Source organism: Nannospalax galili, unplaced genomic scaffold, assembly GCF_000622305.1.
Source record: "Nannospalax galili isolate Female #2095 unplaced genomic scaffold, S.galili_v1.0 scaffold41, whole genome shotgun sequence".
Classification (NCBI taxonomy): Eukaryota; Metazoa; Chordata; class Mammalia; order Rodentia; family Spalacidae; genus Nannospalax; species Nannospalax galili.
In genome coordinates, this window is record NW_008344991.1 from 1740365 (window position 1) to 1765283 (window position 24919).

At 38.3% G+C, this 24919-nt stretch overlaps 1 protein-coding gene across 4 annotated transcripts in view; it reads right to left on the reverse strand.

The window, feature by feature from the left end:
• Npnt (nephronectin) overlaps positions 1-24919 on the reverse strand; it is a 72969-nt gene that overhangs the window by 42162 nt on the left and 5888 nt on the right. For 2 of the 4 annotated variants that reach the window (XM_029567420.1, XM_017800165.2), the window contains exons 3-4: positions 13780-13830; positions 609-701 (exon numbers count right to left, since the gene is read on the reverse strand). In XM_029567420.1, the coding sequence (XP_029423280.1) occupies positions 609-701; positions 13780-13830 (144 nt within the window). The remainder of the gene's footprint in view (positions 1-608; positions 702-13779; positions 13831-24919) is intronic. The other 2 variants (XM_029567422.1, XM_029567419.1) reach the window with 1 other exon arrangement.

A 24919-nucleotide genomic window follows, 5' to 3' on the forward strand; every position in this document is an offset into this window, starting at 1 on the left:
TGGATCTCTGTGAGTTCAAAGCCAGCCTGGTCTACACCTAGCAAGTTCTAGGCAAGTCAGGGTCTGAAGTTACACAAGGTTTCCCAACTCATTAGTAGAAAACCAAGAAATTCTAGAATGTAAGATTTTTATGTATTTTTATCTCTCTCTCTCTCTCTCTCACCCTCTCTCGCTCTGTGTGTGTGTGTGTGAGTATGTGTATGTGTGTATGTGTGTGTCTGTGTGTGTGTGTGTGTGTGTGTGTGTATGTGATGGGTTTGCATGTGTCAGAGGATAACTGTGTGCAGTTGGTTTTCTCCTTCCATCTTTACATGAGTTTCAGGGATCAAACTCAGGTAGTCAGCTTGCACAGCAAACTGAGCCAGCTCAAAAGCCCTAGAATGTAAGACTTTTATATTAGAGATACAACTACTGGATTCTTCAAAACACATTTTAAACAGTATCAGTGAATATAAGTAGGGAAAACACGTTTTACAACATTTGCCGTTTCTGTTATTTTTTAACCAGAAAAAATGGCAGTTCACATATGGGAGAAAAAACTATGGATACCATTGGGACGAGGGTCCGTCAGGACTCAAGGTGCCATGGCTTTCCCACCATCTTCCTACCTTGGTTGCAGGCTTTTCCAGCATATCCAGGATGGCACTTGCACTTGTTTGGCCCGATGCATTCTCCATGTTTGCACTGTGGTTGGCACACAGCTGTGGAAAGAGGACAGCGGGGGTTAGTTTCAGATTAGCAGCACATCCTTCACACAGCATCAAAGTCACAGATGAGTGTGACGATAAAAGAAAATCCAAGCACTTACAATAGAGTGGCAAAGCCACAAAACCACTGTTTCCTTATACTGTCTACACCACATACATGCACACAAGCATGTGCCATATATGTAAATATGTTTGCATGTACCCCTTGGGGCTAGAAAACTTTGTGAACTGAGAAAAGTACTTAAATAATAAAGGTAAAGTACATACAATTATAAGCTTACAAAAGCTTTCACACACACTTTCAAAACTCATCCTCTCGAATACAATTCAACAAAGCATTCTTTAGTTCAAACATTCTGGGTCTATATGAAATCAAGATAATTTTCCAGGCTTGGGTGTAACTTAGTGGTGGAGAGTTTGTCTAGCATGTAGGGGACCCTGGGTTTGATCAACAGTGTGGTTAAAAAAAAGGGATAAATTTACAACTGAATAACAAAATGTTTATTTTATTGATGATATTCTACAAATAAAATGATTACTAGTGAAACAAACTAAAACAAGGTTCTTTGATACTTCTGTGTTTTTTTATTTTTTTGTGGTTTTTATTTATTTATTCCTTTTTTGGAGGGGGCATTGAAACAGGATCTCCCTGTAGTCCCAGCTGGCCTGGAACACTCTGTGTAGACCAGGCTGGCCTTGATGTTTTTTGATACTTCTATTCAAAGCAATTTCCATGATCCTGGTCCTCCTCAAGCCTAACAACTGCTGGTCAGTTCCCAGTAGCTTTCTGTACCCCACCACAGCAGATCTGAAGTTCCCTGCTTGACCTTTGTCCTATCAACTGCATTCTACTTCTCTCAAGACCCCCAAACACTGTAAATTATAGCTTAAATAAATCTCATAACTTGAAGTTTACTCTGCTCTTTCTATGCCAGTGGCTCTTACTGGAAGACCCTTTGCCCATTGGGGACATCTGAAAATGTCTAGTGGCCTTTTTGGTTCCTGGGCAGGTGGTGGATAGAGGACAGGATGCTGTTAAACATTCTACAGTGTTCAGATATCTCGCCCCCAAACAACTCCACAACTTTGCTATACAATTCTCTTTTCCGTGGGCGATCTTCTCCCTTCTCTGTCATCCTTCAAAGTCCAACACAAGTATCTTCATGAGACTTTCTGTAAAAATTCACATGTGATGATTTCTTCACTCTTTTCATATCTGCTACCCAATATGCTCATAAATAATGACTGCTTTGAATTAAAAACCTGTAATGGGGCTGGATGAGAGATGGCCCAGTGTTTAAGAGTGAGACCCAAGTTCAATCCCAGAACCCGTTTTGGGCAGTTTACAATCACCTGTAACTCCATTTCCAGGGGATCTGATTCCACTTCTGGACTCCACAGGCACTGCATTCACATATGCACACATTCCACCCATATACACACATAAATAACAATAAACTTAAAAAGGGAACATGTAAAATTATTTTGTCTATCTAGGTTGCAAGTTCCTTGAAGCCAGTAACCATGCTAACCACTAGTTTACATCTACCATACCATCAAGAACCCATGTGGGGTAGGAGGCACATACAGAAATATTTTTTTAAGTTCATAAAGAGGGATATTTCATTAATCTTAACATTTTTATACATGAATGGAACCTAAACAATCAAGCATTCTGAGGCACCCAGAATGTCATGTTTTCTTTAAAGAGAAATATCTCATAATCATCATATGTTAAGTCAAAGTAATAACATTTTAGAATAACTAAAATTTGAAAGCATCTGCAAAAACATGAAAAGTAGCTTTAAAACCACCTTTTATAAACATGAAGAAGTTTATTTGGAGGAGGACACTTTATGAAATAAACTTAGTGCCTCCAGGTTGTATATTACCTTTGACCTCTGACCAGCTTGGGGACTATCCATTTATGGTGTTTTCAGGTGCTTTCTACTAACAACAAGGGTTTTTTCATCCTCTCCCTTATTTTGTTTGTTCTCATCAGAATGCCCTAATTTGGGCACATCAAATGCACACATTCCAAGAAGTCAATACTGTTAATGGTTCTAAGTTTAAGGAATCGGTATTTAAATTAAACTGTTAGTTGCATTTCTATCAGACTATTCACAAAGTAAACAATTACAGATGAGATAACAGCTATTAAATTGATAGAATACTCTAAAGCTGACATAACCAATATTTTCTTCCCAGTAGATGAAAACTCTACAAAATTTTGGTAAAAGAATCTTTTCTCATGATCTTCTTGGCCTTAAGTCTGAACTAGAACTAGAGCTCAATAAATATGTATTAAACATTTATTATGGGACTGCAGAGATGGCTCAGTGATTAAAGGCACAGGCTGCTCTTGCAGAGGACCAGGGTTTGATTCCCAACACCAACATGGTAGTTGACAATCATCTATAACTCTAGTTTCAGAGGGATCCAATGCCCTCTTCTGACTTCTTTGGGCACTGCATGACACACATGCACTTACACACACACAGGCAATACAGTCATAGGCATAAAATAAAAAGAAATATTTTAAAAAACCATTTATTACATACAGTGTATAGTAGAAAAATATGGGAGGAAGGAGAGTGACAGAGGATAGGAAATCAACCCTGTAACTAATTTGGTTTTACTCATGACATAGGCTAGGATACAGAAATGAAAAGAACAAAGGAGTATGGATAATAACTATAACCACAGATCCTATAAGGGCCTCAAATGTGAACTATGATTGCAGGGAGCAAAAGGTGGTGGACTGGTGGCAAAGGCATTTCAGAATATGAACAGGTGGTGGGAAGACAGTCAAGGGGATTCTGAGTACAAATTGTTTGGTAGGCTATTGTGTAAAGTGCTTAAAACAGCAGATGACATAAAAAGAAAGCCTAAGATAGACCAGAAAAGGCCAGCCAGATTCTCTGGATTCCTACCTTCCTATTTCCTTTCTGCTTTAACACAGAGAGGCTTTCTGTTTTTATATCTTAGTGTCAGGTGAGTTCATACTAGAAAATTATACTTCCTATCCTCCTTGGCAGATATGAGTAATTGAAGGACTAAATTCTGGCTAATTTATATACAAACAGATGTAAGTGGGTGGAGCTTTTGGAATGCTACCTAAGGCAGCACAAGTATGCCTTCCTGTCTGTTTGCTAGGATTGGAAGGAACAGCTGAACGGCAGCGCTCTTTTTCTCACCAGGAGCTAATCTTGAGACTAGAACGAAAACTAGAACAAGAAATCATAATATTAACCCTAAGTCCTTTGTGTTATTGCTATACCCAGCCAGGCACAGTTCCTACATAACTAGTCTCCAGCACTGGACTGTGGACTCTGGATGTAACCTGCTTTTTATTAAGATAGCAAAGGGTTGTTTTGTTTTGCTTCTTATATATATAGGGAGAAGTGATGTTAGATTCTTGTGGAAAATAAAGCTCATCATGCTTGTTTTATATCTGGAATACCATATACCCAATTAGGTATAAAAATAGCTTCATTTATACATATAAGTAACTAAATTGGAAAGTACAGGCCCATTTTAAAACTCCACACAATTGGTTTTCCATTTTTTTTATAAAGCGGCTCACCTTATAATAACTAATTTCATTGTAATGTGGCTCTCAGGGCTCAGTAAAAACCTTATAATCTGTATTCTGCATTACTCTGTGAATCAGGTCATTCACCTGAACCAAACAGAGAAAGGACAGATGATCTGTTTTCACTTAGAAAGTTACTACTCTTGGAAAAATACTGTGCCTGTAACACCTCAGGAAAGCAGAGAGAGCAGCACTGCTTCTATGATCTTTGTGTGGATCAGGAATAAGGAGAACACACCATCCTCGTATGGTTCAGCAGCTCAGTAAATCAAGGTTACATATGGATCACACATGTGGCACCCCTTTTTTCCTCCAAAACCAGTTACTAGAATAAGGTCCAAATACATAAATTCCACTCAAAACTTACTCTAACATCCCTGTAACATCATTTCCACGGTGCCTTTACAATAACCTCTAAGTCACTGTTTTAACTAGAAAAAGAAACAAATCTCCACAGGCAAAGCAAACACAGTTCTTTGATGTTCCAGGTCCAAGCCTTCTGATTAACTGAAATCTACAACTTTACTCAGACCCATCCTAACTGACATAGCTGAGTTCTGAGCCTGAGGATGCTTTCTAACACTGATAAAAACAGCGAGTTATCCAAAGTTAGAGAGCAATTAAATTCACACATTAACTTCGTAATACTTCATATGTAACTTAATCACACAGGCAGGCAAGAGCCAATGTGTAAAAAATAAGGACACGTTGAGATGCCAACAAGAAAGCGACAAGTCCTCGAGAAGGATTCTCTTAATATAAGGATGTCTCTAGAGCTGCAAGTGTCATCTCTAATTTTTAATAGCTACATCGTATGGCATGTACCTTGTCCTCCAGGTCACCTTACTTAGACATGGAGACAAAGGTAGGGCAGGAGAATGAACAGATATAAAACCAAGAGGCTTCAGAGCCCTCAATTACACTGACAAGCTCCACAGAAGTTTCATTTGGATAGACTTGAGAAGAAAAGAAAGTACGATGAGACACTTTTTCAAAAAGCAATTGACCTCGGAAGAGGAAAAGTTGCTAAAAGAAGCATGAAGTACCTCACTGCTTTATTAATAGATCCTGTGAGGAATGGAGGCAGAGTTTTATGGGGGTCCACTGGAAAGGGCCCTGAGCTATCACATGTCACAAGAACAAAACTCACTGTGCTAAATCTCCAGAGGAAAATAACTCTCAGCTCACCCCACACCCTTATTGTAGTGTCAATGATTCAAAAAGCTCAAAACTAAATTCCTACTGTAATAAAAACCATGTAAGGCCAAGCATGTTGGAGCATGCCTTTAAGCAGGCAGCTCTCTGTGAGATCGAGGCCAGCCTGATCTATATAGGGAGTTCTAGGCCAGCTGGGGCTACTGGGCAACCTTGTGTCAAAAACCGAAACAAAACAAAAACCATGTAAAAATGCCTGATTTTCATCACTAAAATGGCTGTCTAGTAAATGTTTTCCTGAATACAAAACTAAAAACCATTTTTTAAATTCTATTATTTTTATTTTATGTGTATGAGTGTATTGTCTGCATGTTTGTAAGCACACCCATGTCATGCAGTGCCCACAGAGGTCAAAAGAGGTGGTTGGATCCCCTGGAACTACAGTGACAAACAGTAGGTAGCATCCATGTGGGTGCTGGGAATCAAACCCGGGTCCTCTGTAAAAGAGGCCAGTGCTCTTAACACTGAGCTATCTCTCCAGCCCCTGAAAACTACTTTACATGACTGACTGAGTTTATCATTGTGATATCCATATAAGGCAGAAAAGCAGAAAATATCTTTTTTTTATCAGCACAGCTAAGTGAGTTGACCAATTTCAGTAAAAATTTCTTAGCCCAGGTCAATGCTCAATCTACTGTCTCCTCTGGTGGACTGGAAAAGACCAGAAAGGCCAGCATGTTCAGGAAATTTGGAGAGAAGAAAGGAATTACAATAAAATACTCAGCAGAAAAGGACAAGAGAGGGAAAGAACAGTGACTAAATGACTAAGTGTTAAGCTTCATTTCTAAAAAGGGAAAGTGATAGTGAACACACAATCTATAATTTAAAAAAATCTACAGCAACCTACTAGAATGTTTTAATCAAATAATCTTTGTATTCTGTTGCTTATTGTATGCATAAATGCCAGATTCTGAAGCATTAAAGAAGTATTGCTATATCTAAGATCTTTTTCTTTGTGCAAAATTTAGTATTACTATAATTAAAAACTAATCATGAGCTATAGTTAAATAGTCGGAGTCAATAAGTTGATATTAACTTAGAGCATGGAGTTAAATAAATGTCTTCCAAGAACTGTCTAGTAATAATTTACTTAATTTTGTCTTTGGGAACATTCAGTTTAGACATTTCTCGAGTACCTATTTCATCTCTCACTAATTAACTTTTGATTCCTAAAGTTGCCCAAAGGAATGTAGTGGCTGCAGCTGCATCTCTGCGTCTCCAGCCAGCTTCTGTTCATCACAGCTAAGGACTCTCCTTTGCAATTCAAAAACCCTCCTCTAAGCACTGTTGTCATTTTTCAGTTTACTTGGAATCTCACTTCTCTGTTTTCACTGTGTAGAGTGGAATTCAGACCACTGCCAAATCAGATTTTGAAAACAGGTAAGAAAGTGTTAGAAATAAGCATACTGGAGCTCCAGTTTTTATTTCTAAATATCTTTCTTCAAAAAGGGAAAACAGGACCAGGCAAAGAAAGCTGGAATATTTTTCCAGGGCAAAAAACAAATAGCCAGAGAGGTTGTAGATGTGAGTAAAGCACAGACATGTTGGCCTGGAGCATTCCCACTGACTAAATTAGGGTTCATTTGAACATCAGGATGGGTAATGATATAAATGGTTATCAAAATGACAGAAGAATTCTTGGGTTTGAAGTTATTCTAAAAAAATAAGAGGGTCTATCACCTATTTGTAGAGAAATGCCAAATAGCATGTAAAAGGAATGATAAAATTTGAAAAACACAATTTTACAACCATGATAAACAATGCGATGAAAGAGTATCTATCCACAAGATAAAAGGATCTTAGTCTCAACGTATGGATTATTTGCTAAAGTAAAAGCAAAACAGTGTCATGTTAATTTGCAAACTAGAGATTAAAGGAGACCTACGAAGAATGATAGCTAGATGCAAGACTTCATTGATCTGGGTTAAAAAATGGGAAAAATCCCTTTAAAACCACAATTGTGGAGATTGGAGAGATGGCTCAGTGGCTAAGAGCAGTGGCTGCTCTTACAGAGCACCGAGGTTCAGTTCCCAGCACCCACATGGCAGTTAACAACCATCCCTAACTCTAGTACCAGGGGATCTGACACCTTCTTCTGATCTCCATGGGTATTGCACAACATAGGTGAACTTACATACATGTAGGCAATATACTCACACACATAAAATAAAAAACATATTTTAAAACTATCACAACTTGGGACAATTTAACTATGTAGCATTCATTATACAATATTATTTTATCAATGCTAAATTTCTCTTTTTTTAAGTATAAGAAATAATATTGTCATTTGTAGGCAAATATTCTCATTCTCCAGAGATAAACACATAAATATTGAAATATTTGGGCAAGAACTGCCATTATGCCTGGAAGTTACTTTCAAATGGCACAGAGAGGAGGGAGGCTGGACCTATTCTTCTTTCTGTAGACTTTTTTTTTCAAATAAAAAAACAGAGAAGAGTTTGATAACATGAATACCTGGACAAATATTTTTTGTTAGCTGTTGCTCATTTTTCAATGTATTCTTGAGGAGTTAAGAGTACAGACGCTGGAATCAGTGAACTGGGGTGGATCCCAGGTCTACCACTTAGGAAATACATGAACTATATGGCTAACCCAGCTAAATTCTGAGCTCAAATACAGATCAGAGGCTGAACACATGCCACATTATTTCTTTTTCTTAATAGAAACCCACATAATGAATACAGAACTTACATGCTGGTTTATCGAGGTGACTGAATGAGACCCCCAAATAGATTACATAGAACTGTGCTCACAAATTAAAAGCTCGTTAAAATAATGGACAAAGGCTGTGATGTTAACAAAGAAAAAAAAATCCCTTCTCTAAGACATCATATTAAGAACTGGCAATAAAAAGTGAATGAGGCTGGACTTGGTGACACACGCTTTTAATCCCAGCACTCAGGAGCCAGAGGCAGGTGGAGGCCAGCCTGGTCTATATAGTGAGTTCCAGGCTAGCTGGGGCTACAGGGAGACCCTGTCTCAACAAAAACAAAACAAATAAAACAAAACAAAACAACAACAACAAAATAAGACCAACTCCTTACCCACTGGCACATAGGCCTAGTAATTGGTTATATGAATTTAGGAAAGTTAGAAAAAATGTTTTACAAAGAAAGTAGTGGTAAAAATTCTTTCAAAGAGGCTATCACATAATAATTCATCAAGAAAGAAAGACACTGTAGTATTTCATTTACTTTAAATTTATCATGTCTATTTTAGTAGAAGATATGAGCCTCTAATTTTGACCAAGCTTACTGACCAATCATCACAAAAGCCAGAAAAAAATAGATTATAACTATCCTTATCTTTTTCAGTAATCTAAATCTGTTTTAAAAGGTTCACTAATGTGGGGCTGGAGAGAGAGCTCAGTGGCTGCTCTAATACCTCTATGCTGTTATATGGAATGCCAATCCCTTTGTCTGTTGGACTTATACCTAGACAGGCTTCAATACTCACTTTATTATCTCCAAGATTTACTTTAGCCCTTGTATGGAGTCCAGCCCTCCTCGGTGTTTTCACAAGCCTCTATCATAAATTACATATTTACATATATATTTCATACTACATTTTCATAGTTTAAAAAAATCTAGCTCCCAGACTTGGAGTTCTTTAAATACACAGCAGTTCCTCTGAAACACAATACGGTTTCTTGACAAAGACAGCCATGACAGGTGTACAAGGTGTTAAAAGAACACAAAAGAGAATTTCTCTATATGGAGGCAGGAACTGAAAGATGCCAGGAACCACTTTCTAAAGGATGGTGAGCATAATCTTAGAGGATGAGTGGGAATTTATTGTGTGGACAGGGAGGGACTTTACTCAGAATAAGCAGGATAAGAAAGGTCAGGGAGGCACAGACAGCAGCAGAGGGGCACACGCCTTTAATCCCAGCATTTGGGAGGCAGAGGCAGGCGGATCTTTGTGAGTTCAATATCATGAAGATCTGTGTGAGGTAGGCTCCTGTCCATAGCTGTGAACAATCATTAGATTCAAAGCAGAAGATTATAAGCATGAAAACTGATTTCCTTTTAGAACCTTAAGGAAGAGCTAAGGGCTATGATATATGAGGTCATACAAGGCGGGACCAAATACAATCATTTTCACAGTAAACTACCTTTCCTAAAAAGTATAAATGATTTATTAAGCTATCTTCTTAATCACTTTTTATTCCTAGAATATAGAAATTCTTATCCCTATATGTTTAAAAGTCTATTGAACTGACCAGATGGTGTGCTGTAGAAGCTGTCACACTGGGTATAAAGATGCATAAGACACAGGCCTCACCTTCACAGGGGACAAACACTCCACAACAGAACAAAGGATGTAAGTCCATGAACCAGCACAATAACATATGGAGTGCAAAACGGGCTCCATGCAAGGGTCATAAAAAATCATAAAGTACAGATTTCAGCTGTAGCGGTCAGGACGGCATACAAAAGAAAGTGGCATTTGAGCTGTGGCTTGGTTGAGTTAGGGCAGAGTATAAACTTAAAAAAAAAAATTTGTTCATCACTTCCAGACAAGTATCTGCCTATAATAAAAAAAATGATAGTGACATAAAATAGAAAAAGCCAACCAGAAGAAGGAATACTCTGTAGATTTCTCCAGGCCTTGATATAAACAAATATTTGAATTAGTTCATCTCAAACACAGGCCAAAATGGTAAAGTAGAATTTTAAAACAAACTGGAAACTTTTATATAACATTTAAGCAAATGTGGAATAATTGCACCTATCCCACATTCTTCGATTTAAAGCTGATCCTGGAGGTATTTGTGACACATCAAGCTGACTGAAAGGGGGACCCAGAACCAGCCTGTAGACCCCACTGTGGAATACATCCAACATTTCCACTTCCAAGTCTCACAAATGCTTCACAAAATATAACACATCCAAAATTGCCACCACCATCTGCACCTTCTCCTGTGTTCTCCAGCTCACCCAGTAATCTGCTGGAAACTTCTGAGACCTTGATTCCGTCTTCTTCATGCTCTACCACCACAGCTGTTTTACTGAGTATGAATATGAGCCAGTCCCTGAGCTGAGTGCTCTGTAAATATGCTTTTATTTCATCCTCATTTAAAATTCCTATGAGATAGGACTCTTATCTGCCTCTCACCTAAATCAAGTTGTAACTCAGAAAAGATCCTCAAAGATCCTGCACTGCCTTAATGCTTCATGACTCTCTAGCCACTCTAGTATTTTCAGTACCTCACCTATACTTTTTGCTTCTTCCACTACTTAAAATCAAGTCTAACTTTGTACATAGGTAAGCTATAAAAACCTCTAGTTCTGGCCAGTGTGGTGGTGCAGGCCTTTAATCCCAGCAGAGGCAGGCAGATCTCTGTGAGAGCCAGGTTAACCTGGTCTGCATAGTTCCAAGCCAGCTAGGGGATGCAGGAAGTCCCTGTCTCAGAAAGACAAAAACAAACAAACCAAACCACAAACCTCAAGTTCTAAGCCTCTAACAGTTATTCCCTAAATTGCAAAGGGTATGTTTCAAAATTAGCCCTAAACCTCAAATGCCAGCAAGTCTCAAGCGGTTGCCCTGAAGGAAGTGGGCCTGGGTAAAATGCTGTATATGCCTCCTCCATCCTGGGGCTGCTTAGAAGCTCGAGCCCACAGGCACTTTGAAGCAATGCCAGGTTACTGATTTTCAACAGAGTCTGAAATCCATGCTTCCTGTGAAACACTGGCAATTTCAAAAGTCAGCTAAAAAGTTCTGACCAGAACTAAATTCACCTTTATGTTAGGTCTGACTTACTGGCACCAGTTTACAGCCCTAAAATACTACGTGATTTCCCTGATTAACATCTTTACCTTGGAGGTCAAGGCGATCTACTTAATAGGACATCAAAGCCTCACTGAGACAGCCATTCCTGCCTCTCTTACCGGACATCTTCAAAGCACACATCCCACTATTGGACTGAGGCTCTTACATTGCCTGGAATGTGCTCCTCATCTGGCATCTGAGACTGTCAGTTTTCTGTCTTCTGAAGAGTGCCCTTCACTTGACTTATCCATCACAACTCTCACTTACGGTCTAGGGTACTGCCCACTGAGAGGCACGCCCAAGGTATCAGACCCCAAAACATATACACTGAAGCACATCTCTCATCCAGTGATGCAGAGGTCTGTGGGCCTTCACCACTGATGCTGAGCCATTTGGATGCCTGGACCTTCATTTTATTAGGATACGGTCTACATTGATGAGCTCAGGATTAACCATTTCTACTCAGTACACATGTGCTGAACAAATGAATGAATTGAACAGTATGGAGTCTATGAACGCCTCAGGATCCTACGCAGCAGGAAGTGATTGTTCCCTTAACTCTCTCATTCTTTATGATTTTTATTTATTATTGTTGGAAGGGAGGGTGCACACACATGAAGGTGCTGGAGTGGGCATGCAGAAGTCAGAGGACAACTTTGTGGAGTTGGGTCTTTCTTTCTACCTTTCTGTAGATTCTAGAGATTGAACTCAGGTCACCAGGCAAGAGCCTTTACCCACTGAGCCACCTGGTTAGCCTTCCCTCATCTTCCCAACACTGTCCTATTTTAGAGTTATGAAAGGAATAAAAACCAATCATCTTACCTGACTGAGCTCCCTGAAAGCCAAGTCCACCTTTATTCATCTTTATGCCTTCCTACCACAACTTAGCTCCTGGCTTCTATGCTCTCAGGTAAATCACAGTAACTATAAACACTAAGGTTCCACAATGGAATTACATTTTCTTCTAGTTCTTTTCCCAAGTGAATATACTGTCAGCTAACCAAAACTGTTCCACTGTGAAGTTTATGGGTAGATATTATTAGAGACATGGGAAAGAAGTGGGGCCAACCACAGACAGCTCTCCAATAAAAGGTTTTGTTTTAGAAATGAACAACTAGAGAAAATTTCTACTTCTAATTATTAGCTCCAAAAGATGGGCATGGGAAATGAAATGCAATTTAAAATGTTATATTCTTTCTCTTTTTTCTCCTTTTTGAAAATTTACTTTATAAAACACGTTATATTCTCTATCCTCTGATGCAGTAAAACACACCTTGCAGTTCTCCATTTGTGGTCTACATGGTGACCACAAACGTTCATTAGGAATTGTTCAAGAATGGTGGGCCTGGTAGTCTACACCTGTAATCGCAGCACCTGGGAGGCTAAGGTAGGAAGATAGAGAGTTTGAGGTCAGCCTGGGGTACACAGTGAGTTTGAGGGTGACCTAAGGTACAGAGTAACACCTGACTCAAAAAAAAGAGAAGGAAGAGGAGGAGGGGGGGGGGAAGCATTCTACTTATGGCCAACAACCATAAAAAAGTACTATCATTTTCTTCCCAAATGTTCTTTACTGAACTCCTACCTCAAAAGCATTTCCAAAAGCAAGACAGAGTCTTTCACTATTCTGTTTATTAAATACATTGTATTTTGAACTAATCCCAACCCATCCTCCCTGTCTTCCCTTCTCTCACTTTATTCCTTAGTCCCTTTGAAAGCTATATTTCTACTTTATGTCATGCATAATTTTACAAATCTGTCTAAGATCTAGCAAACACAAATAAGGGAAAACATGATATCTGCATTTTAGATACTGGTTTAATGAATTTAATTTAATATATATATATATAGTATTTCCAGTGACATGGGATTATACTTTCATCAACCACCTTACACTGTTGTCTTCTTGGACCATTATAATTTTATATCATTTCATCAAAAAAATTTCCACTAAAATGTCATAGATGCCTTGCTAAGTGACTTTACTCACTGCCCAAATATTTTAACCAAGGAATACTTTATGTATCAAAACATCAGCATGAGCATCTGGTTAAAGTGGTTCTTACCTGAGCTGTGCCATGAGACTTTAATGAACATGAAACACAATCCTCTGGGTTAATGACAGGCTGGGATTAGTGATTTAATTTGGAAGATTTTGTTTTTCTACATTTGCTTCTTTAAATATTAAAAATTTAAATTGCCCTTCTGGTTAGTATGGAGGTCAATTTATTAATTTGTAAAATAAAATAAAAACTGAAAGGGAAAAGTTTAATCTAATAACTGAATTAAAATTAACTTAGTATAACTAAAAGAATAAACACATCTCTAAGAAATAGTCTTCCCCCAAATAAGCAACTCAAAAACAAGAAAGGTTAAGTCCTGTTTATAACTTTATAGTTATTATTTAGATGTTATGCCTTTCAAGACATACATTAGCCAAAATTATGTCAAGAAATATGTTCATCTAACCTTTGAGCTGGCACCTTATCCTTGCTAGTCTCTGCTTTAAGACGTAGAAAGCTGCAAAACAAATGTCCAAAAAAAGAAATTCGAGATCTTTTCTCTGTAAGGAGGCTGGACTTGGGTATTTATCAACTTGTTACATTCCCGGAGACTTACACATATTCAACTTTCAGTGCTTTTCTGAAACAAAAAAAAAATCTAGGACATGTTTAAAATAGTAATATTTTAGTCATCATTTTGTTATCAGAAAACATTTTGTAACAAAAATATTAACCAATAATTTGTTATGCAATTCTACAGTCCAAATTATTTTTTAATTTTTTTTACATTTATTTAGTGTGTGTGTGTGTGTGTGTGTGTGTGTGTGTGTGTGTGTGTGTTACGTGTGTGGTACAGCGTGCATATGAAGATCAGAGGACAACTTGCAGGAGTTGGTCTTCGTTCTTTCCTTCCACCATGTGGATCCCAGGGATCAAACTCAGGTCCTCAAACATGGCAGCAAGCATCTTTACTGGCTGAACCATCTTGCTGGCCCCCTGTAGTCCAAATTCTAATGACATAGTTCATATGTTTGGTGACATTGTATCTTCCAATATTTTATTTCAAAGTATTAATTTTTGGTACCTAGATACAGTATTCTTTAAATGAATGTTGGGCAAATCATCTGAAAAAATTTAAATCTTTGAATCCATCAGTGCCCAGGAATGGCAGTATGGCATTGACATGGCTTCACTTACCTGCTTCTCACACACTGTATGCTCCTTTTCTCTCCAGCTTTGGGAAGGACATATTTAAGGTTTGTCTTCTTCCCTTTCACAGCTCTGTCTTCTTGCATGGCTGCTTTGGTTGTCAATAACAACAAGAACTTAAATCAACTGTTTAAGCTCAGCCATTTCTCTTGGAGATGCATAAACATCCCAGTTAGATGAAAGTAAAGGAAGAAACTTGAAACACTGAACTACGGTCAGTGCGTGACCAGCCTAGAGTCCTAGTGTAAGAGAGGAGGGCGCTTCACTATTTCTGTTTTGAATGAATGCCTTTCCCCTTTAAAACATAAACCATCCACTTTAATATACAATCATTTTGTGTTTTTGTCTAATTTAATGGGTTTTCCTTGGGGTAACAGAAGAAACATTTTAAAGTCCAATTTGACTCAAATTGAGCAATAATATAAAGGCAAACATCACATTTGTTTGCTATATTTTTTTTAATTTTTTTTGTTTTTTTTTTCTTTTTATAAACCTGCTGTGTGTGAATGTGGTGTAGGTGTCTGTACATGTGGTACATGCATGTGAATGTGGGGGAGCGTGCCACTGTGAGTGCATGCAGAGGCCAGAGAGGACACTGGGTGCCTTCCTCTGTTGCTGTCCACCTTATTGCCTTGGGATGAGTTCCCTCTCTGAGCTGGAAGCTTGTCCTTTTGGCTAGGCTGGCTGGCCAGCAAGCTGCCTCCTGGAATCTGCCTGTCTCAGCCTCCCAATGCTGGGGTTACAGGAATGTGCAGCTATGCCTGGCTGTTTCTGTAAGTGCTGAGGATTCAAATTCAAGCCTCACGATTGCAGAAAAAGCATTCGTATCCAAGTCCTGTTTGCTAGATTTTCTTTTCAAGTTGGTTATATTTTTAATTTGCATTTTGTTCTTATTGGCCTTCAATTTTAAAATTCACCGTATCTTGATAATGACACATTTATTCTAATAGAATAATGAAATCTATCAAGTATAATCTAAGAAAACAACTGAACATAAAACATAAAGTACATTCTGAATCACATAGTAAGAAAATGTGTTTGTAACTATGGCTGTGCAAGAGAAAGAAAGATCAAAGGTACCGTTTCTTTCTGTTATTTGCTTACTTTTCAAAACCAATTCTGAGTAATTTATCAAGAAAAATATTTTAAATTATTTTAAACAAAGGAAAATGAGTCACTGACGAAGAGAAAACATCATTATTTTCTAACTAGCTGTGTCAGTGCTGCACAGCCAAACTGTTCTGTACAATTCATTTCCTTTCTGTAATATCCTAAGGTCGGGTCACATTTTTCTTACTTAACATAAATTACCCTGGACATACATAGATTTAGCAAATTTTATGGTATAAAAATGCATACCTCTTAAGCCTTTTTAGCATAAATTTCAAAAAATGTCCCACATTTTAAAATTTACATTTTTAAAACTATATAAAACTCTTTTTTAAATTAAAGAAAGGTTATATCTGGAATAGATTATTTCCAGAAAATTTCTGGGGTTTATTCTCTGTTGACAGAGAAGGACATTCTCTTTTTTTATATATTTTATTTATTCTTTTTATTTTATGTGTATGAGTGTTATGCCTGCATGTAGGTAAGTGCACCCATGTCATGCAATGCCAGCGGAGGACAGAAGAGGCTGTCGGATCCCCTGGAACTGGAGTTACGGACAGTTGTTAACTGCCATGTGGATGCTGGGATTCAAGCCCAGGTCTTCTGTAAGAACGGTCAGTGTTCTTAACCGCTGAGCCATCTCTCCAGCCCCAGAGAAGGACATTTTCATAGGCAACCCACACACAATTTTGAAAAGTTGCCAAAAAAAAAAACCTTCCTATATGTGTGTTATGTCTTAGAAGAATGTGAGAAGTCTTAGAATGGAGTTCATTAGGAGCACATGACACAGGCAAAACCGTCCCCCTTCCTCCCAATAATCTGTTCCTCCACAGCTACTGTAAAATGGTCATGAGTTAAATACACACAACACTGCCAGCAAAGCCATTGGGTATCATGCCTCACAACTCTAGAACTTTCTCTTACAACCTGCCTCAGAAGCACTAATTCAGTGCATCTGAGAACTCTTACTAATAATACACACTTTGCTGAACATTATTAAAATTAATAGGCAAACTGATGGTTTTACAAAATCACAACAAACCAACTAAACTATTTAAGGATTAACTTTTCTTGCCTAGGAAAGCACAGGTTTGTGAGTCTGGAGTCACTCCTGAGCTTCAGGAAATAAGCAGGGTATGTGCATCAGTGGGAAAGCGTTGTCTAGCATGTGTGTGTGTGTGTGTGGCCCTGGGTTTGAGCTCCAGCAATACAAACAAAATCTTTATAACCAAGTATAGTGATGTACACCTGTAATCCCAGCATTCAGGAGGCTGAGACAGGAAGATCACAAGTTTGAGGACAATCTGGACTGCATTGTAAGAGCTAGTAAGAGAAGCAGAGAGGAGGGGAGGGGAGGAAAAGGGGAACGGAAAGGGGTAAAAAGGAAGACAGGAGGAAAGACAGGGCTAATAATAAGATACCACAAGGAACCAAGTCTTCTTAACCAAAGGTTTGTGTGTAGTTCACTGTAAAGACAGCTGCCGCTCCTCACAGATGGCAAAAGGTAGAGACAAGCATGAAAGGGAAAGGTCCAACAGGCACTTTAGCTCTACCCCCAAGCCCACATCAGCCATCAGTAACTCTAAAAAGCTCTCCATATCCCAATCTTAAATGTTATGGTTTTCATCATGAAAGACTGGCATTAGCCTGGCAAACTCACGAAAGACAGAGAATTCATTAGCTCTCAACACAGGATCAGAAAGCAGAACAGTTATCAGACCTATACATTACTTTTTCATAATTTTGGACTTCTCTTACCTAAAAAGTTATTGAATCACAAACCACTTCTAGTTTAAAAATGAAACTATATATCAGAATGCCTTCATTCTTAGTCATACATAGACACCAAGATACACCAAGAATGAGTATTTAATTCATCAATGAATTTCAAACCCTATCTGAAACAAAGACTCTCAAAGCACCATAAAAATTTATATAAATCATCCAGTAGAAAATGTATGTAATTATCCAGTAGAAACTATTGACATGCTTATGTACCATAAAGTCAGCTCTAAACCCGTACATACACCTAACAAGATAGCTGAGCATTACATGTAGTCAGTTTCTCGTTTTCTACTAATGGTAAGTGCCTTTGCTATTTTTGGCTTGCAAATGTTTAGCAGATAATCACCAAGCCCTTATAAAATCTTAACATTGACACAAAATAGGAGATACCAAAGACTTTCGAAAAATATTCTGGGTGGTGGGAGGCTTCTATTTAGAAATTCTAGGGGGCTCAGTGGTTAAGAGTGCTTGCTGCTCTTACAGAGGATATGATTCAGTTTCCAGCACTTATGCGAGGCAGCTCACAACAACCTATAACTCCAACTCCAGGAGCCCAGTTCCCCCTTCTGGCCTCCCCAGAATTCACATGCATATACCCACACACAGACACAGACACGGACACAGACACACAGACACATACACATATGCACACACACATAATTTAAAACTATTTTTAAAAGAGTCTATCTATGGAGTTAGTTACTGTCAATTTGGCAACACATACCTTTTCACCATTTAGAGAAATTTCATTGAAAGTGAACGTGATACTTCTTTTTTATGAAAATAAGACAAAGTTTTTGGAAAATCACACCGATTTGACAAAGAATATTAAGTCCAAGAATTGCTGAGTGTTTTTTCCTTTTGTGTACATTAGCACAAATTTAAACTGTGATGAAATACCACCTACAATTTCAGAGTAAGTTGATAATGTCTGTGAAAGGCAACCCTGACTAACCATGGGATCTGATCGTGTTTTAACAGGAAAACAATGCCAGTTCTGGAGAATTTATGTCATTAATCCACAGAGTAGTTAAAAGATGTTGACTGAATGAAGTATTTAGTTTTAAATTTTGAGTTTTGATTATTAATATGCAAATCATCTATATCAAATCCTTAGTCACAAATCTTCATTTCCTAAAGTCTAGCACCTACCAATGCTAGCCCCATTTTTTAGCATAAAAATCTATGTTCAAAAATGAGGGCTTCCACCTCCCTAAAGGCTAACTCTCACAGCTTTGGAGAGCGCTATGCAAGTTGCTAAGGGAGAACATCAATCAATGGTCCAACCCCAGCTTCAGGCCTAATAACCACATCAATGACCAGCACAGCATATGACATGGGTGCAGCAGTGGCATTTTTATCTTGGGGGCAATCAACATCTACTTAATTGGCCTTAAAGCCCACTCAATGAGAGGAAACTCATGTGTGGTACTGTAAACACAGTCAAATACACATGGTTGTAGAGGTCACAGATCTTAGAGAAAATCCCAAGGCTATCTCATCCCTAGATGTGTACAACATCTTTAGTGTCAACTTGACATACGTGGGTTGAGGGAGCCTCAACTGGGGAATTGCCTTCATTGGACTGGCCTGTGGCCATGTCTGTGGGGCATCTTCTTGATTGTTGAGTGATGTGGGAGGGCCCAGCCCACTGTGGATGGTGCTACCCCGGGGCGTAGGCCTGTGTTGCATAAGAAAGCAGGCTGAACATGGGCCAGAAGAGCAAGCCAGTAAGCAGCACTCCCCCATGGCCTGTGCTCCAGCTCTTGCCTCCAGGTTCCTGCCCTGAGTTCCTACCTTGGGCTCCCTGATGAACTGTGACCCAGGAGATGTAAGCCAAATAAACCCTTTCCTCCCCAAGTTGGTACTGGTCAGAGTGTTTTGTCAAAGCAATGGAGAAACAAACTAGAACACTAAACAATGCAATTTCTCACTATGTGCAAAATACAGATTCTTATATTTACAGACAAGTATCCCAGTCACCACTCATCAAAGAAGCTTCTTTTGCTACAGACAGAGACTATTTACAGAGTTCCACAACTGGTCACTCACAGACACTGTCTGTGAATTGCCCAAGCTTAAGTGACACATCTACAATGCAACCTCTATACTTAAGGCTCATGGAACATAGAACAAGGGATGAAGAGAACACTAATGCATCTCTCAGTTCTCATCAATGAAGCTCCCTCATGCAAAAGAAGACCAGGAACACAAAAGGATACAAATGGTCAAAGCATGGAAAGTAAGAGTCTGCAGAATATGGGTCCTTGGACAGCACTCATGTTAAACTCCACCCACCCAGGGCTCAGGGACCTTTCAGAAGAGGTGGCAGAAAGATTGTAAAAGCCAGGGAGGAGGTGCACAAACATATGGAAATAAGAGTCTTACAGGCTCCTGGGACCTTGATCATATGAACCTACAGCAATGGTGTCAATATGCACAAGACCTATGCAAAATCAGACAAAACCCAAGCACAAAATTATGGAAATGGGCAACAAGCCCCAATCTTAGTCACCAAGAATTACTGGCAGTTGATTGCTGCTGGGTGAGGAAAAGATGATCTTACTAAAGAGAGGGGCTCTAGATAGGCTGCCTAGACCCCAGTGGATGAACTTTCACTGAGGGACATCTGGGGACACTAATTTGACATGACAGACCTTAACACAAATGACAGAGTGTATGAATTCAGTGGGGGGGGCTATGGGAGGTGCCAATGGGGAAGGGGTATAAAGATGATTAAGAATAATTAAGATGTTCTGTACGAAATACACAAAAATTAAACATTCATTCCTTACCTTTTTTTTTTTCCTATCTTTTTGAGACAGGGCCTCCCTGTAGTCACAACTGGCCTGGAACTTGATATGTAGATCAGGCTAGCCTCGATCTCACAGAGATCCACCTGCCTCTGCCTCTGCCTCCTGAGTGCTGGGATTAAAGGTATGTACCACCACGCCTGGCTTCATTTCTTACTTTTTAAAAAGATGAAGCAAATATGTAATTGGGAAAAATATTTTAATAGTATCATTTTCAAAACAGGATAGGACATAAACAAATAGAAATAAAGAAATCAATTCTACTTATCTTTTAAGGTATCTTCTAAGGAATCAAAAGTAGAACATGACAACAGAAAATTGTCACTTTATAATATTAGCTATGATTTATTTTCCTTTGAATTATATCTTTATAAAAAAACCATACAATAATAAAATTAAAGCTCTTCCCTCTACATATAAAATGGGCTATCTCTATATAATTCTCTCATATTCAGTTGTATATAACAGTGATGACAACACAGCCCAGATATCCATTGTAGTATATCTTGTAAAAACACAATATTGAAAATTAATTTAATGTATATAAGTGGGTATAATTCATATAATAGCAAACTGTAAAGCCATTTAAAATAATGAGCCAGGTTTGCATGAACCAGTAAGGACTAGTCCATCAATGGAAAAAGAAGAAGATTCAGAAGAGCTTTGATTTATGCTATTGCTGTATGAAAAATGAAAAATCTCAAAGATATTTAGAAATTTCTTCAAAGATTAATAAGAAACAACGGTTGCTGTCTGCAGATCAGAAAGTAGTGTCAAGAAAAGGGGAAGTTACAGATCCTTACCTTTACTGCATGCTCGAGTGTGTGCCCTCTTCCCTTCCCTCTGGCCCTTCATTTTCAATTTTTGACTTAAAAATCACATATTTTTAAAAAAGAAGATGAGTTATGAAATCATTGAATCAGAATAACTAATGGAAAATATAAGCATATATTCCCTACAGTTTTGAAACCATTTTTATAAGTGTTTTGGTCTTTGTCATAACACATCCCTCAAGTAGGTTCAAATCTCAGAATTCCACCTGCTCCTCCTAATAAAGCTGGGCCTAGTAACTGCACATGCCACACAGAGAAAATTATGACTGAAGTTGAAAGATAATAAAGTATCAATAAATTGAACAATTCTTTAAAGGGTAAGTGAATTTTTCTTAAAAGTAAAAAGGACTTCAAAGAAGTGGACAAGAAATTGAGAGGGAGAGTGTGTGTGGGGGGAACCTGGGAAGATACCAAGGGAGACTGGAGGTGGAAATGATACAAATACAGTACTCATGTACAGAATTCTCAAAAAAAAATTTAAAAAAGGACTCAACATTCACAAAAAGAGGCAGGAGTAGATTTTAACAAATGGACAAATTTTAGCCTATTCTGCCAACATCAGCCAAATGTCATTCATCCAGGACAAACTGGTAAAAATTAGGATCAGACTAACCAGAAGTCTTCTTGTAAGCAAGGATCAGAGATTTTTAAAATCAAGCAACAGAGCGCACCCTGGATGTGGAGTCACCAAGTAAGAAACCTTTGGTCAACTGATCAAAGCTATCAATGTGTATGCCATTCAGCCATATATAAAAATCTGTCTTTATACAGACTAGAACACATGGATATCATGTTTTTTTGTTTGTTTGTTTTGTTTTTTGGTCTTTTTGAGACAGGGTCTCCCAGTAGCCCCAGCTGGCCTGGAACTCACTACATAGACCAGGCTCGCCTTGAACTCACAGAGATCCACCTGCCTCTGCCTTCCAGTGCTGGGATTAAAGGCGTGCGCCACCACACCCGGCAAATCAACGTTCAAGGTTATTTTAGAAGTGGCATGCAGACACAGCAGGAAAGAACTAGTTAATTACAGTATAGCCACAAAAAGAATACTATCAATCCACAAAAAGGAGGTTTTTCGTGTACAGATGATGAAGAAATATCTTCAAGATGATCTACTAAGAAAAAGAAGGAAGGTACCGAGCAGTATGTATAGCATGCTTTTGTCTGTATAGATCAGAGGTATGGCAGGTATAGACATTATCCTTAAGAATGAAAAATATGAAAAAGGTACATACAAATACCTGATAATAGTTATTTCTCTGAGATATGATCTCAGGAAGAAAATAAATTTTATTTTCTAAATAAATTAATATTCTAAAAATATTGATGGGAAAAATTTTTAAATCTGCACAGAATTGATAGGAAAGGGCAAAAATACCTCTATTCTGTACAGAAGACAGTAACAAAGGTTAGGTCATCAGATGCTTCCTCCCAGCCTTGTTCCCTTCCTTCACCGCAATGAAGGCCCAATCACTGTGTTGAACATTGCCTCTTATTCACTTTGGGGTCCACAGGGAGTATTCAACACCACTGATTATCACCTCAGAAGCATGCAGTTGATTTGACTGACTTGAAATGCATACAGCATGAATCTGACAGATAAAAATGCACCAAATAGAAATGGTGGACATGGTACTTGCCACAGAAAGACAGCTGGGTGAAGAAGCACACTAGCTTTGTGAAAGCTGATCAAGCTTCTGAGTAGCAGACAGAATGCTGCTCCTTTCTGTGGAAGCCTATGTGCTTCAAGCAGCATGTCCCTGTGGCAGGAGTGAGGACAGACGTTGCTGCTGACTCTCAGAGACTAGAGTGCTGCCCTTTCAATGGTCTGACCCTTCAGCCTGAGAAGCACTAAATCTTCTAATCCATAAAGGTTAAGAGGTTCCAAGATTAACTTCATAAAGGATTTCAGGAAATTAATGGATCTTAATAGCATTATTGCAAAGATCAGTTCTAATCGGGGAAAGGAATGAAAGAACAATCAGTTCTTTAAAACTTAACTTTGAAGACTACACACACTCAAAAATCACCTGTTTGAAAAGGTCAAGATTTTTCAACACTGCTTTGAGCTTGGAATCTGCATTCCAAGACCACTTGAAGTTACTCAAAGTACATGGTGTTCTTGAACAGCCTTTCCGGTGAAGTGATAGAGAATATGTTAAAACCACTTCCTAAGGATTTGGAGATTCAGTTTTAGTGACAAAAGTAATTCTAAAATTATCCACAGTCTTGCTTTTACTTCTACCTTAAAAACAAACAAACAGAAAAGATTCTACATTCTAGGGCCATAATTAGGGGAGCTAGTAAACTCAGGACAATGAGATATGCTCAGCTCCACTAAGCTAACCAGAGATGCCTGTTAGCAATCTCTAATATGGCTCCAAACAATACTCCTGCCCCAGATTCCTGGTGACTCCTGGGGTGTGAACAATTGTACAGGTATAAAAAGCTTGCTTAATGTATGATACTAATTTGTGTTGAATAAAGCTGTTATAGTTGTTGACTACAGATGGAAAGATGTTCAGTAAGAGTAACCTTTCTGTGATGAGTAACCTTTTTGTGAGGGGGAACAATGCACATGGCCTTCCAAACTGAATTCCAAAATCTCTAATCTAAGGAACTAGTAGTGTGGCTCACTGGTAGAATGCTTGCCTAACATGTGCAAGACCCAGGGTTTTATCCCCAAGACTGAGACGAAAATTCTACTTTACTTTGAATTATTTTAAAGACAGTATTCAAAATCTAGGCAATCAAAAAATTATGAGTAGGGACAGCAAATGAATGACCAGTATAGGGAACAAAAACAGTTTTTACAAGACTGTTTCTGAACAAAGACACAAGGAAGTGGTCATAAAATTTAAATATTTCATTTAATGAAACAAAGCTCTGTGCCTTGACTAACAGCCTTTTACTTGAAATGCAGGAACAATTCAATAACTTGCTTGCCATTCTTTTTGATGTCCAAACCCACTAGCCAGCAGTATACATTATCTAACTACGAAAGAGCTTCAGAATGAATTGCTATTCCAGGCTCCCTTTCTTCACTACCTTTAAGTTTATCTAAAGTTGATAAGGATCTGAAATTATCACTTTACATGGTCTTTGTACAGCTGCTGCTTTCACTAACTTCAGGGACACCATAGGGAGGAAATGAGGCCCAGAGCTAGTAGCGCAGTTAGTCTGTAGGTGCAGCTTTTCAGTCTTTCCCAAATCTCTAGCAGAAACATAGCAAAGCATTTTCCCTAGTCTTAAGGATAAAGGATAGAAAATGATTCTAATTCATGTCATTTCCTTCAAAAACCACAAATTGTTCACTTACAGCCCAAGAACTTTGAAACTGAATAGCTTTATTGAAATTGAAACTAGTTTTTGCATTTTGGGTTTTTCTTCTCATCTCTAGAAAGTGCTTTTAACAAAATGCAGTTGTCATTAGCCATACGTCCAGGTAAAAGAAGTCACAGAAGACAGATTCTGTGTTCTTTTCTCCATTATAGAAATTCTCATTGGAGCTTAGACTGTAATGTGCCTTGGAAACCCACTTGTAAAATGAGAAAAATGTAGTTAAGAAATGCTGGATAATCAGGTACAAAGGTCAGGGCCTGAACTCAGACATCCCAAGTTATTTCACACTTTTCTTTCTATACCATGCATAGTCTTCGGAAAGGAAAAGTATAAACCTAAGATATCTCTATTGCAGAAGTCTCACTTAGCAAATGCATAGTTAACATAATTAAACTGAAATGTGCCATTAAGATGAAGAGAATGTTCAGAAAGAGAAAATGACAACAGCAAGAAATAGAAATACTTTGCGACAGTCTCTGATCTGAGGTACCATGTTCTGTAAATGTGCAACCAT